The sequence below is a fragment of the Neofelis nebulosa genome, chromosome 7, assembly GCF_028018385.1.
Source record: "Neofelis nebulosa isolate mNeoNeb1 chromosome 7, mNeoNeb1.pri, whole genome shotgun sequence".
NCBI lineage: Eukaryota > Metazoa > Chordata > Mammalia > Carnivora > Felidae > Neofelis > Neofelis nebulosa.
Window position 1 is genome coordinate 89,120,201 of NC_080788.1, and position 15,844 is coordinate 89,136,044.

General features: G+C 36.8%; 1 protein-coding gene across 14 annotated transcripts in view; it reads left to right on the plus strand.

The window, feature by feature from the left end:
* The window catches only part of MIA2 (MIA SH3 domain ER export factor 2), a 109,691-nt gene that overhangs the window by 43,232 nt on the left and 50,615 nt on the right, over window positions 1–15,844 (plus strand). For 8 of the 14 annotated variants that reach the window (XM_058738899.1, XM_058738902.1, XM_058738900.1 and 5 more), the window contains 4 exons: window positions 6,184–6,255; window positions 8,360–8,386; window positions 10,139–10,249; window positions 10,893–10,964. In XM_058738899.1, coding sequence (XP_058594882.1) covers window positions 6,184–6,255; window positions 8,360–8,386; window positions 10,139–10,249; window positions 10,893–10,964 — 282 coding nt within the window. The remainder of the gene's footprint in view (window positions 1–6,183; window positions 6,256–8,359; window positions 8,387–10,138; window positions 10,250–10,892; window positions 10,965–15,844) is intronic. The other 6 variants (XM_058738903.1, XM_058738901.1, XM_058738909.1 and 3 more) reach the window with 1 other exon arrangement.

The window sequence follows — 15,844 nt, forward strand, 5'->3', positions numbered from 1 at the left end:
CATATTACCAGTCTTACTAATTGTAACCACTGTGGTAAGAGCATAGTGATGTTTTATTGTGGTTTCATTTTCATTTCCCTGACTAATGAGGTTAAGCACCTTTTTCATAGGTTTATTGGTTGTTTGGATATCTTTTTTGTGAAGTTGCCTGTTTAAGGGTTTTTTGTTTTGTTTTTATTTTTCTTATTTGAAAAGGTATGGTTATCTCTTTTTCTTTTTTGATACGTAGAATATTTTCTATATTTGAACACAAGTCCTTTGTTAGGTATATGTATTGCAAATATTTTCCTTCACTCTGTGGTTTGCCTTTTTATTTCAATGGTAAGCGGAAGTTCTTAATTTTAACCTAGTATCATTTGTTAATCTTGTCTTTATGATGCCTGCTTTTGTTTCTTATTTAAGAATTTTTGTCTACTTAAGGTTATGAAGATATTCTTCTGTGCTACTTTCAGAAGCTTTGTTTTACTTTTCTCATTTAGTCTTTGTATAAATTTGGTAGAGACACCATAACAAAATATCACAGACCAGGTGGCTTACCCAACAGAAATTAATTTTTTCACAGTTCTGGAGGCTAGAAGTCTAAGATCAAAGGGTTGACAGGTTTGATTTCTTACGAGGCTCCTCTCCTTAGTTTGCATGTGGCTGCCTGCTTGCCTGGACCTCCCCTGGTCTTTCCTCTGTCCAGGTGCTTGTTTCTGGTATCTCTCTTTGTGTCCAAATTTCTTCTTTTTATAGGACATCATGTGATTAGATTAGGGCCCATCCTTAAGCCTTTATTTTAACTTAATCACCTCTTTAAAGGGCCTGTCTCCAAATACGGTCACATTATGAGGTACTGAGGGTTCAACATATAAATTTTGGGGAAAACAGTTTAACCCAAATTTAATTAGTCTTTAATTCACCTGTAATTGAATTTGTAATGGTGTGATTTGGAAGTCAAGATTCAGTGTTTTTCGATGGATGTTGAATTAACCAGTACCGTTTATGGAAAAGACCATCTTTTCCTTTGTTCTGTGGTGTCATCTTAAATCAAGTGCTGTATATATTTGAGTATTTCTATAATATCTTCTGTTCTGTTGGTCAGTTTTTTAAATTCTTGTGCCAATATCATGCTTTTTAATCTGTCTTTTTGTAACGATTCTTGATAGCTGACAGTGTAAACCTCCATGTTTGTTCTTAAAGATTGTCTTGGTGATCTTGGTACTTTGCTGTTCTATATAGATTTTAAATCAGTTCATCAGTTTACACGCATAGGCTGCTAGGAATTCAGTTGGGATTACATTGAATATATAGATCAATTTGGAGAGGACTGACATTTTTACAATGTTGAGTTCTTATCCGTGGACTATATAGTATTTCCCTTTATTAACATCTTTTAAAACCTCTCTGTTATTGTTTAAATTTTTGTGTTGAGGTCCTCATCATGTTTTATTAGATTTATTCCCTGGTATCTGGTGATTTTTGAAAGTCATCTAAATAGTATAGCTTTTTCTTTGTTTTTAAAAATTAAAAAAATTTTTAAAAAAATTTTAGACAGAGAGAACACGCAAGTGGGTGAGAAGAACAGAGGGAGACAGAGAAAATCCTAAGCAGCCTCTATGCTGAGAACTAAGCATGGAGCCCGATGCAGGGCTTGGTCTTACACCCTGGGATCATGACCTGAGCTGAAATCAAGGGTCGGACACTCAACCAACTGAGCCACTCAGGCACCCCGATAGTATAGCTTTTTCTTAACAGCTTTGTTGTAATATAATTTACCCACTATGCAGTTCAGCCATTTAAAGTATACAAATGACTGGCTTTTAGTATACTTACAGCTGTTCATCCATTGCCATAATTTTTGTACATTTTTATTACCCCCAAAGAGGCCCTGTAGCCCTTAGTTATCACCCTTCAACCAGTTTCCCCTACTCCCAAGCCCTAGACAACTTATCTACCTTTTTTTTTTTTTTTCTATAACTTTGTTTGCTCTGTGTTCCATTTCACATAAATGGAATCATACAACATGTGGTTCTTTGTGACTGGTTTTTTTTTCACTTAGTAAAATGTTTTCAAGTTTCATCCATGTTGTGTATAGATTTGCCGGTTCTGGGGCACTTGGGTGGCGCAGTCTGTTTAAATATCCTTCTTCAGTGCAGGTCATGATCTCACAGTTTGTGACTTCGAGTCCCACATTGGGCTCTTTGCTGACAGCTCAGAGCCTGGAGCCTGCTTTGGATTCTGTGTCTCCCTCTCTCTGCCCCTCCTCCACTCATTCTCTCTCTCTCTCTCTCTCTCTCTCTCTCTCTCTGTCTGTCTCTCTCAAAAAAAAAATAAACATTAGATTCACCTATTCTGGACGTTTCACATAAATAGAATCGTATAATATATAGTCCTTTGTGACTGGCTTTTTTCACTTACATTATGTTTTCAAGGTTCATCCATGTTGTAGTATGAATCAGTACTTTTTTGCCAAATACTCTTCTTTGCCACAATTTATGTATGTGTTTGTCAGTTGGGTTATTCTGTTTTTGGCTGCTACAAGTGATGGTGCTATGGACATTTGTGTACAAGTTTTATGTGAATATATGTTTTCAATTCTTTGGTGTATATTCCTATGAGTGCAATTGATGGATATGTGTTTAACTTCTTAGGAACTGCCAAATTGTTTTCTATAGTGGCTATACCAGTTTCCATTCCTACCACAAGTTTGTGAGTGTTCTAGTTTCTCCACATCTTTCCAAACACTTGTTACTATCTGTCTTTTTGATTTTAGCCATCCTAGTGAGTATGAAGCTGTATCTCACTGTGATTTTAATTTGCATTTCTCTGATGGCTAATTATGAGGAGCACTTATCTTTTCATGTGCTCATTGACTGTTTATCTTTTCTTGAGAAATGTCTCTGCAGTTCCTTTGCCTATTTTTAAATTGGTCTTTCATCTTATTATCAAGTTGTAACTTTGTATATTACAGATGTGAGCTTCTCATTAGATTTTGTGATTTGCAAGTATTTTCTCTCATTTCTGTGGGTTGTCTCTTCACTCTCTTGGTGGTATCTGAAGCATAAATTTTTTTTATTAAAATTTTTTTAAAATGTTTATTTATTTTAATAAATTACTTTTATTTAATTTATTTTTAATTTATTTTATATTTATTTAATTTATTTTAATAAATTAATTTTAGGGGCGCCTGGGTGGCTCAGTCGGTTGAGCGTCCGACTTCAGCTAGGTCACAATCTCGCAGTCTGTGAGCTCGAGCCCCGTGTCGGGCTCTGGGCTGATGGCTCAGAGCCTGGAGCCTGCTTCTGATTCTGTCTCCCTCTCTCTCTGCCCCTCCCCCATTCATGCTCTGTCTCTCTCTGTCCCAAAAATAAATAAACGTTAAAAAAAAAAAAATTAAAAAAAAAATTTAATTTATTTTTGAGAGAGAGAGAGAGAGAGAGAGACAGAGTGTGAGTGGGGAGGGGCAGAGAGAGAGGGACACACAAAATCTGAAGCAGGCTCCAGGCTCTAAGGTGTCAATAGAGCCTGACATGGGGCTCGAACTCACGAACTGTGAGATCATGACTTGAGCTGAAGTCGGAAGCTTAACCGACTGAGCCACCCAGGTGCTCCTGAAACATAAATGTTTTCAATTTTTTTATTTTTATTTTAAAGTTTTATTTATTGTTTTGAGAGAGAGAATGTGCTCATGCATGAGCCCAAGCGGGGCAGGGGTAGAGGGAGAGGGAGAGGGAGAGAGAGGATCCCAAGCAAACTGCATTGTCAGCATGGACCCTAATGTGGGACTTGAGCCCTGAACCCAGGAGATCAGGACCTGAGCCAAAACCAAGAGTTGGATGCTTAACTGACTGAACCACCCAGTGGCCCCAAATGTTTTTAATTTTGATGATGCTCAGTTTATCTACTTTTTTTTTTGTTGGTTATACTTTTTTTGGTGTCATATCTAAGAAACCATTGCCTAAAACAACTCACAAAGATTTGCACCTATATTTCCTTCTAAAAGTTTTATGGGATTAGTTCTTATGTTTAGGTTTTTTATTTGTTTGGAATTAATTTTTGTAAATTATATTAGGTAGGGGTCCAGCTTCATTCTTTGGCATGTGGATATCCAGTTTTTCCTAGCATTATTTGTTGAAAGGACTGTTCTTTCTGCACTGAATTATCTTGGTAACTTGTTGAAAATCAATTGACTAAAGTTGTGAAGTTTCGACCCTTAAGTCAATTTCATTGATCTGTTATGTCTATCTTTATACCAAGTCCACACTGTCTTGATTAGTGTAGTTTTGTCGAAAGGTTTGAAGTTGGGAAGTGTAAGTCTTCTAACTTTGTTCATTTTTTTTCAAGATCATTTTGACTATTCTCACCGAGTCCTTTACATTTTCTGTGAATTTTGGGATCAGCTTGCAATTTCTGCAAATGGATTAGCTGGAATTTTTTTCTTTTTTAAGATTTTACATTTTTTTTAAATTAAAAAAAATTTTTTTAAACATTTTTTTATTTTATTTTTTGAGAGAGAGAGACAGAACACAAGCAGGGGAGGGGCAGAGAGAGAGAGGGAGACACAGAATCCAAAGCAGGCTTCAGGCTCTGAGCTGTTAGATGCAGGGCTCAAACCCACAAATGTGAAATCATGACCTGAGCCAAATTCAGAGGCTTAACCCACTGAGCCACCCAGGTGCCCCAAACTTACTTTTTTAAATGTTTGACTGAAAACTCTATTATTTGCATCCCTCAAGAGTCTGTTTCTCTTGCTCATTTTTTCTCTTGGTTCTTAGTCAAATCTTGTGTTGGTCAATGCCAGGTTATTTGTAGAGAAAAATTTGAAGTTGTGGGTGATGTTTCTGTAGTGAGGATTTGCTGTTGCTTCTCATAGGCAGCTAGGCTGAAACATCACAAATCGTAGATTACTTTAATTACAGATTAAAATGTTTGGAAATTTGGCCTCATTTCAAGGGATTGGTCTGTTTCTGGTTTAGACTTTCTTATAAGATAGCCAGTGTGGGTTGGTATTAGTTTTGCATTGCTGCTGTACCAAATTATCACAAACTTAGTAACATAAAGTAACACAGGCTTATTTACTTATAGCGTTGGAGGTCATACATCTAAAACCAGTCTTATATAGAACTAAAATGAAGGTGTCAGCAGATCTCTTTCCTTTTGGAGGTACCAGGAGAGAATCTTTTCCTTACCTCTTTCACCTTCTAGAGGCTGTCCATACTCCTTGGCTCTTAGCTATATTGCTCCAGTCTCTGTTTCCATCTTCACATTGTCTCTTCTCCTAACTTTGATCCTCTTACCTCCCTCTTGTAAGGACTCTTGGGATTATGTTGGGTCCACCAAGATAATCGTGTATATTTGCCCCATCTGAAGATCCTTAACTTAATCACATCTGGAAATTTTGGCAATTAGGACAGAATTTGGAGAGGTCTTTCTTCAGCCTACCACAGAACCCCATCATAAAACCTGAGCTTTGTGGCTCATCCTATTCATTAGGTCTTGAACTCCCAAGTTTTTCCCTCTCTGGTCCCCACTTCTACTAAAATCTCTGCTGGGTTTCTTGTCCTATCATCCTCTGCTTTTGGGCAGGGAGAAAGAATTGTCAAATGGTGGACTTGGTTCTCTGAGGATACCCTGTTCTATCATAAATTCTCACTATTTGGTTTGCTCTCCAAGGCCTTCAGACATGTCCTGTTGTTTTTGTTTTGTTGTGTTTTGTTTTTGACCATCTTTTGTTCTTAGTGTGGAAGGTTGGTCCAAATAGCCTAATCTTCTATTTAATCACCTTTTTTTTTTAAAGCATTGAAATAAGTGCATTTTGCCAAATCTTATCTCATTGTATGTTTCATTTTCCTTATTTTGCACCTTTAAAGATTTAATATTGCCTACTTTATTTGTTGTATGATTTGAATTACAAGTGAAAATTTTGATGGCCAGTTTGAGTTAGTTTCTCTTCAGTGAACAGGGACTTGGGACAGTTCTCTTAGTTTTAAGGGTGAAGTTCTGTCATTTGTTGTTCAAGCCAGTGTGTTAGCTGCCCAGTCTCTATTATAGTGGTCATATTTGAAGAACTTAAAGCTAAGTAAATTGAAGTAAATTTAACATACACGTGGAAGTGGATTTTGTCTGCTTCTTAGATGCCTATTCAGATAAATATGGAATAAAATTTATAGAGCTTTTCCTTACAGTGTTGCTTTCTTTCAGTATGAAGGCTTAGAATCGTCTTTGAAGGATGCCAGCTTTGAGAAGGAGTCAACAGAAGCGCAAAGTTTGGAGGTAAAAACAAATAATACATATAATTATAAAAGATGGGGGTGGGGCACCTGGGTGCCTCAGTCAGTTAAGCGGCCGACTCTTGATTTTGGCTCATGCCATGACTTGATGGTTCGTGAGTCTGAGCCCTGCATCGAGCTCTGCTATGTCAGTATGGAGCTTGGTTGGGATTCTCTCCTTCTGTCTGCCCTTCATCTGCTTGCATATGTATGCTCTCTCTCTCTCTTTAAAATAAATAAATAAACATTTAAAAAAAAAAGCTGGGAGAAAGATTCTTACTGAATAACAAATTTCAAGAACAGTGTATCTTCTCAAAACTATGTTAAATGTGTAAGAGCATTTCTAGATGTTAAAACTTAAATAAAACATTAACTATAAGAAATAGAACATTAGTATAAAATATTTTAAACTATTAATTAAATATTTTATAAATATTTAATTTTATAAATTTTTAATAAAATATTTAAAAATTTGAGCTCTCTTGCTAACTTGTTTTGAGTGAGGCATATTCAGTTTACCAGTTTACTAGAATCTAAGGCCATATACAAGCTCTTTATTCTTCATTCTTGAGAAATGTATTAAGGTAACCATCCCTTTTTTTGACCCAGTTTTCTCTAGAAAGGAAAAATAGGATTCATTTTCATAAATTTAGGAGTAGCTGGCAATAAATTATGTAAATTATGGTAGTACTTGCCTTTACTTCATTCCCAGTGTATCAAGAGCTGACTAGAATTAGGCCAAAGGTTTTTTTTTTTTTTTTTTTAATGTTTATTTTTGAGAGAGAGAGGATGTGCGAGCAGGGGAGGGGCAGAGAGAAGGGAGAGAGAGAATCCCAAGCAGGCTCTGCATTGTCAGTGCAGAGACGTGAGTCTTGAACCCACAAATTGTGAGATCCTGACCTAGCCCAAGTCAAGAGTTGAGCTGGATGCTAAACTGACTAAGCCACTCAGGGTCCCCTAGACCAAAGCTTTAAGCAGTGATGTTCTGGTAAATGTTTAACAGCTGGTTCTCTGAAAAGCCAGAGTCCTTATTTGTAGCATTTGCTGGGTTCGATTGTGTAAATATTCCCAGTTTCAAGGTACCAACATGATGTTACTGAATGTGGAGTTTGGAAGAGATATGTATAGTCAGCTCTCCTGAGCCAGGTATGATTTGGCCAGTAGTAAGAAGGGAAATACTAAAAATTTGTCATTTAGCTAAGCTGCAACAAATTAAGGTAAATAATAGGAGTGTCTTATTACTGGTTAGAGTTGGAAGTGTTGTAAAAAGCATGCTAATAATAAAGTAGAAAACAATGGACTTAGTACCTTTGGTGTACATATTTAGTTAGTGCAGCTTGGCTGTTATGAATCACTGATGTCCATAATCATTAGAAAGTCTATAAGTATAACAGTGGATGTTAACTCACTGGAATTAAAATAAAAACTAAAAAAGTCTATAGGTCATGTTTCAGAATTAACTAGTAGAGTCCAAAGGAAGTTATGAATAGAATTCTAAATGAAATATATTTCTTAATCTTTTCCTTCTTCATTTGTTACCTATTGATATCCTCAAGAACATGTTGAAATTATTTTATTTATTGACCTGATTTAACTACTGTTCCAGTAGTAACTTACTAGTTTGATTAAAAAAAAAAGGAACTGCATAAGGAATTTAGCTGGCTAACAGAAGAGCAAAAACTGGACAGCAAAAGCATTTATTCAAGTTTGGTAGTATTGTGGGCAAAATAAAACACACCAATTTATTTTTAAGGCATTGAATTTACATGATCTAGCAGTAAAATTAAAATGAACATTTTGGAAGTTTTTGTCTGATTTTACTAATTTGAAGAACCATGTAGTGTTTATTTTTAAAATTGGTAAATGTAATTGAGCATAAACTATATGTGGTAGAATTACAAAAATTTCATGGTTGAATTGGTAGATAAAATCGAAACAATAGACTAATTTTGACTCAAATCCGGGAATTCATATAATCAAGTAACCAAATTTGGGAAAATATATAGAAATAAGTGTTTTAACTACTATAATATAGTATGTACTTTTCTTTCTTTTTTCTTGGCTTCCATTAAATTCTTTGAATCTTTTGGTTTTTTTTTTTAAACAAGTTTGTTGAAGGATCACAAATATCAGAGGTATGTTTGTTACAGTGTTTAAAATCAAATTGGAATAATTCAGTGATTAATCATTTAAAATTAAAAGGTCCCAGAAAATATGTCATAATTCAATTCAGAACATTACTATGAAGCAATCTTGATTAATTTTTTTATTTATTTTTTATTATATCTTTAATTATATTAAATCAGACTTCTCATTTTTTCCTTTATAATGCTTTAGAGCAGAGGTTGGCAAAGTATATTCTGGGTTCTGCACCTGTTCTGTTTTGTTTTTGTTTTTTAATTTTTTTATTTGAGTGTAGTTGACACAAATGTTACAACATGGTGATTCAGTATCGCTATACTTTAATGCTATGCTCATCACAGGTGCAACTACCATCTGTCACCTTACAACGCTATTACAGTCTCGACTATATTTTCTGTGCTTTACCTCTTATTGCCATGATTTATTCATTCCATAACTGTAAATCTGTATCTCCTACTCCCTTTCACCCATTTTGCTTATCTCCCCACTGCCTTTCCTGTGGCAACCATCAGTTTGTTCTCTGATTTTATAGATCTGATTCTGCTTTTTGTTTATTTGTTTTGTTTTTTAGATTCCACATATGAATGAAATCATTTGGTATTAGTCTTTTTCAGTGTGACTTATTTCACTTAGCATAATATCTCTAGGTCCATTTACATTGTCACAAATGGCAAGGTCTCATCCTTTTTTATGGTTATATGATATTCCATTTTGTATATATACCACATCTTCTTTATTCATTCATCCATTGATGGACACTTAATGTTGCTTCCATATTTTGGCTATTGTAAATAAGGCTGCAGTAAACATATGGGTGTGTATATCTTTTTGAATTAGTGTTTTAGTTTTCTTTGAATAAATACTCAGCAGTAGAATTATTGGATCATATAGTATTTCTGCTTTTAACTTTTTGAGACATCTCCATACCGTTTTCCACAGTGGCTGTACCAGTTTACATTCCCAGCAACAGTGCACAAGGGTTCCTTTTTCTCCATATCCTTGCCAACACTTGTTATTTTTTGTCTTTTTGATTTTAGCCATTTTTACAGGTGTGAGATGATACCTCATTGTAGTTTTGATTTGCATTTCCCTTATGATCAGTGATGTTGGGGATCTTTTCATTTCTTTGTTGGCCACCTACGTGTCCTCTTTGGAAAAATGTCTATGTAGGTCCTCTGCCATTTTTAATCAGATTGTTTGGTTTCTCTACTTTTTTGTAAATAAAATTAAAAAAATTTTTTTTTTTTTTTTAGAGAGAGAGAGTACATGCAAGTGCATGAGTGGCAGAGGGGGAGGGAGAGAGAATCTTAAGCAGGCTCCATGCCCAGTGTGGAGCCTGACATGGGGCTCCATCTCACGACCATGAAATCATGACCTGACCTGAAATCAAGAGTCGGACACTTAACCGACTGAGTCACCCAGCTGCCCCTGTAAATAAATGTTATTGGAACACAGTTATGCTCATTTATTTACATAATGTCTTTGCTTTCTCACTACATGCTCAGAGTTGGGTTGTTGGGACCGAGACTACATGGCCTACAGGCCTAAAATATTTACTCACTGGCTTTTTATAGAAAAAGTTTGCTGACCTCTGCTAGTATTGCTGTTATTTAAATATTATAAAAATGAACTAATATGCAAATGAAATTTATTTAATTTGAAGTATATGTATTTGATTATACTCATCTGATTTATCATAACCAAAAAATCCTATGTCTATCTATAAAGTTGGCTTTCTCTTTTAGGCAGTCTATGAAAAGCTGAACAGCTCTAAATCTGAACTTGAGGATGAAATACTTTTTCTGGAAAACCAATTAAAAGAAGAGAAATCTAAGCATTCTGAACAAGATGAATTGGTAAGGTATTTGTGTTTGAAGAGACTGCAGGAAAAAGAAATTTATTGAGTTTAAAATACTTAATAGGTATCAGTTAAAGTATTATATGTACTCTAAAAAATCCAAAAAAATACAGAAGGCTGTTAAGGGGAGAGTAAAAATTTCCAGATCCAGTAGCTTTTTTATTTGTTACAGGTTACCATTACCATGTTAAGTTTCTTGCGTATTCTTACAGAAATTTTCTATGTGTACTATGGAAGTAGCTTACATAAATAAAGTTGAATTATTACATACTTAGTGGATTTTTTTATTATTCATAAGTCATTTTGAAAACATTTTAACTTTCCTTTATTTTTATTTTAAAATCTGTAGTAAGGAAGATCTAGATGTGTGTGAGATTATTTAGTAAGATGTGATGTTAGGGGATTTATCTTGAGCCTATAGAACTTAAATGTTATGAAGAGTAAACATGAAATGAATTACTGTTGTTGTCTAACTTTCATATAAAATCCCTTTAAGCATATGGCTGACAAGTTTTCTTAATTTTAAGTCCGCATTTTTTGAGTGAAAGTGTTAGGATAACAATATATCTAAGATATATGGCCTCTTGGAAACCAAAAAAATTTAGTGAATACTTGTTTATAGATTGATACTGTCTTTCCAGATGGTGGATATTTCAAAAAGGATACAGTCTCTAGAGGATGAATCAAAATCTCTCAAATCACAAGTGGCTGAAGTAAGTTGAATTAGTCTAGAAGGTCTGTTGCTTTTGAAAATCATTTTAATTTTATTATTTTATGATTCAAGAAAGAGATATAATACTAGAATTTGAGATATAGGTGTCGTAGATATAGTTCTTTTATTGAAGGTACTTTAGGAAACTTCATTTTATTTTATTTGACAAGTATTTATTGAGCTCTTGCTGTGTACCACCGTTGAAAGTGCTTGGCACTTACCATTAGTGGATAAAATAGAAAAGCTCTCAATAAGTTTAAATTCTGTTAAGAGAGGCAGATAATAGATAGACAAGGAAGATGGCAGCGTAGGAGGACGCTGGGCTCACCACGTCATGCTGACCACTTAGATTCCACCCACATCTGCCTAAATAACCCAGAAAACCGCCAGAAGACTAGCAGAACGGACTCCCTGGAGCCAAGCGTAGACTAGATGCCCAGGGAGAGGGTAGGAAGGTCGGAGAGGTGGTGCCTGCTACATGGACTGGCAGGAGGGAGTCGGGGCAGTGGAGGGGGAGTCCGTCCGGCAAGGCAGAGCTCCCGAGTCTGGCTTGCAAAAGCAGAGGGGCTGGACAGAGTGAGTTCTGACAGCCAGTGGGACTTAACATCTGGAATGTTAATAGTCAACAGCTCTGCTCTCAGAGAGTGGGGAGGGCAAGACAACGCCGGGAGAGAGAGTTGTTGAGCCCTGGAAGACAGAGTTCAGCTCGGCTGGGGAACAAAAGCTCTGGGAAGCGCCATCTCCCTCTCCCATCCCCCAGCCGAAATTCCAAAGGGAAACAGTTCCCATCACCGAACTTGCTTGCACAGCGCAAACTCCCAACCCTGTGCTTCTGTGGATCCATCCCTCCATTGGGTCTGCCTCCCTCCTGGTGCCGCAGGGCCCCTCCCACAGGGGACAACAACTGCAAAGCGAGCTAAGCCTGCCCCTCCCACCCTGTGCACCTTGTGGATCCACCCTGGCTAATACGCCAGATCCCATCAAAGCAGCACCACAAGCCTGGCAGTATGCAAGCAGCCCAGACAGGGGCCACACCACTCCACAGTGGGTCCTCCTCCTGGGAGAGGGGAAGATAAGGTACACACCAGTCTGACTGTGGCCCCAGCGGCGGACTGGGGGCAGACATCGGGTCTGACTGTGGCCCTATCCACCAACACAAGTTTCTCTGGACAGCACAGGGGAAGTGCCCTGCAGTTTGGAGCTACCTCAAGGACTACCCAAGATGATGAAACGGAACAATTCTCAAAAGAAACTCCAGGAAGTAGCGACAGCTAACGAATTGATCAAAAATGATTTAAGCAATATAACGGAACATGAATTTAAAATAATAGTCATAAAATTAATCTCTGGGCTTGAAAAAAGTATAGAGGACAGCAGAGAATCTGTTGCTACAGAGATAAAGGGACTAAGAAACAGGAGGAGCTAAAAATTGCTATAAATGAGGTGCAAAATAAAATGGAGGCGACCACAGCTCGGATTGAAGAGGAGAGAATAGGTGAATTAGATGATAAAATTATGGAAAAAGAGGAAGCTGAGAAAAAGAGATAAAAAATCCAGGAGTATGAGGGGAGAATTAGAGAACTAAGTGATGTGATGAAACGCAACAATATCCGTATAATAGGGATTCCAGAAGAGGAAGAGAGAGAAAGGGGCTGAAGGTGTACTTGAACAAATCATAGCTGAGAACTTCCCTGATCTGGGAAAGAAAAAAGGCATTGAAATCCAAGAGGCACAGAGAACTCCCTTCAGACGTAACTTGAACCGATCTTCTGCATGACATATCATAGTGAAACTGGCAAAATACAAGGATAAAGAGAAATTTCTGAAAGCAGCGAGGGATAAACATGCTCTAACATATAAAGGGAGACCGATAAGATTAATGACAGATCTATGTACTGAAACTTCACAGGCCAGAAAGGAATGGCAGGAAATCTTCAATGTGATGAACAGAAAAAAAATTGCGGCTGAGAATCCTTTATCCAGCAAGTCTGTCATTTAGAATAGAAGGAGAGATAAAGGTCTTCCCAAACAAACACAAACTGAAGGAATTTATCACCACTAAACCAGCCCTACAAGAGATCCTAAGGGGGATTCTGTGAGTGAAATGTTGCAAGGACCACAAAATACCAGAGGCATCACTACAAGCATGAAACCTACAGACATCACAAGGATTCTAAACCCGTATCTTTCAATAATAACACTGAATGCAAATGGACTAAATGCTCCAACCAGAAGACATAGGGTATCAGAATGGATAAAAAAACAAGATCCATCTATTGTTGTCTACAAGAGACTCATTTTAGACCCGAGGACACCTTCAGATTGAAAGTGAGGGAATGGAGAACTATCTATCATGCTACTGGAAGTCAAAAGAAAGCTGGAGTAGCCATACTCATATCAGACAAACTAGACTTTAAATTAAAGGCTGTAACGAGATGAAGAAAGGCATTATATAATAATTACAGGGTCTATCCATCAGGAAGAGCTAACAATTATAAATGTCTGTGTGCCGAATATGGGAGCCCCCAAATATATAAATTAATCACAAACATAAGCAACCTTATTGATAAGAATGTGGACTTTAATACTCCACTTACAACAATGGATAGATCATCTAGACACAGGATCAATAAAGAAACAAGGGCCCTGAATGATACATTGGATCAGATGGACTTGACAGATATATTTAGAACTCTGCATCCCAAAGCAACAGAATATACTTTCTTCTCCAGTGCACATGGAGCATTCTCCAAGATAGATCACATACTGGGTCACAAAACAGCCCTTCATAAGTATAAAAGAATTGAGATCATACCATGCACAGTTTTAGACCACAATGCTATGAAGCTTGAAATCAACCACAGGAAAAAGTCTGGAAAACCTCCAAAAGCATGGAGGTTAAAGAAGACCCTACTAAAGAATGAATGGGTCAACCAGGCAATTAGAGAAGAAATTTTAAAATGTATGGAAACAAATGAAAATGAAAATACAACAATCCAAACGCTTTGGGATGCAGCGAAGGCAGTCTTGAGAGGAAACTACATTGCAATCCAGGCCTATCTCAAGAAACAAGAAAAATCCCAAATACAAAATCTAACGGCACACCTAAAGGAAATAGAAGCAGAACGGCAAAGGCAGCCTAAACCCAGCAGAAGAAGAGAAATAATAAAGATCAGAGCAGAAATAAACAATATAGGATCTACAAAAACTGTAGAGCAGATCAATGAAACCAAGAGTTGGTTTTTTGAAAAATGAACAAAATTGATAAACCTGTAGCCAGGCTTCTCAAAAACAAAAGGGAGATGACCCAAATAGATAAAATCATGAATGAAAATGGAATTATTACAACCAGTCCCTCAGAAACACAAGCCATTATCAGGGAATACTACGAAAAATTATACGCCAACAAACTGGACAACCTGGAAGAAATGGACACATTCCTAAGCACCCACACACTTCCAGAACTCAAACAGGAAGAAATAGAAAACTTGAACAGACCCATAACCAGTGAGGAAATTGAATCAGTTATCCAAAATCTCCCAACAAATAAGAGTCCAGGACCAGATGGCTTCTCTGGGGAATTCTGTCAGACATTTAAAGCAGAGATAATACCTATCCTTCTCAAACTGTTCCTAAAAAATAAAAGGGAAGGAAAACTTCCAGACTCATTCTATGAAGCCAGCATTACTTTGATTCCTAAACGAGACAGAGACCCAGCAAAAAAAAGAGAACTACAGGCCAATATCCCTGATGAATATGGGTGCAAAAATTCTCAATAAGATACTTGCAAATCGAATTCAACAGCATATAAAAAGAATTATTCACCATGACCAACTGGGATTCATTCCTGGGCCGCAGGGTGGTTCAGCATTCGCAAATCGATCAATGTGATACATCACATTAATAAAAGAAAAGATAAGAACTATATGATCCTGTCAATCGATGCAGAAAAAGCATTTGACAAAATTCAGCATCCCTTCTTAGTAAAAACCCTCGAGGAAGTCGGGATAGAAGGAACATACTTAAACGTCATGAAATCCATTTATGAAAAGCCCACAGCTAATATCATCCTCAATGGGGAAAAACTGAGAGCTTTCTCCCTGAGATCATGAACACGACAGGGATGTCCACTCTCACCGCTATTGTTAAACATAGTGTTGGAAGTGTTAGCATCAGCAATCAGACAACAAAAGGAAATCAAAGGCATCAAAATTGGCAAAGATGAAGTCAATTTTCACTTTTTGCAGATGACATGGTATTATACATGGAAAATCTGATAGACTCCACCAAAAGTCTGCTAGGAGTGATACGTGAATTCAGTAAAGTTGCAGGATACAAAATTAATGTACAGGAATCAGTTGCATTCTTAGACACTAATAATGGAGCAACAGAAAGACAAATAAAGAAACTGATCCCATTCACAAGTGCACCAAGAAGCCTAAAATACCTACGAATAAACCTATCCAAAGATGTAAAAGATCTGTATGCTGAAAACTATAGAAAGCTTATGAAGGAAGTTGAAGAAGATATAAAGAAATGGAAAAACATTCCGTGCTCATGGATTGGAAGAATAAATATTGTTAACATGTCAATACTACCCAAAGCTATCTACACATTCAATGCAATCCCAATCAAAATTGCACCAGCATTCTTCTCAAAGCTAGAACAAGCAATCCTAAACTTCATATGGAACCACAAAAGGCCTCGAATAGCGAAAGTAATTTTGAAGAAGACCAAAGCAGGAGGCATCACAATCCCAGACTTTATCCTCTATTACAAAGCTGTAATCATCAAGCAGCATGGTATTGGCACAAAGACAGACACATAGACCAATGGAATCGAATAGAAACCCCAGAATTAGACCCACAAAAGTATAGCCAA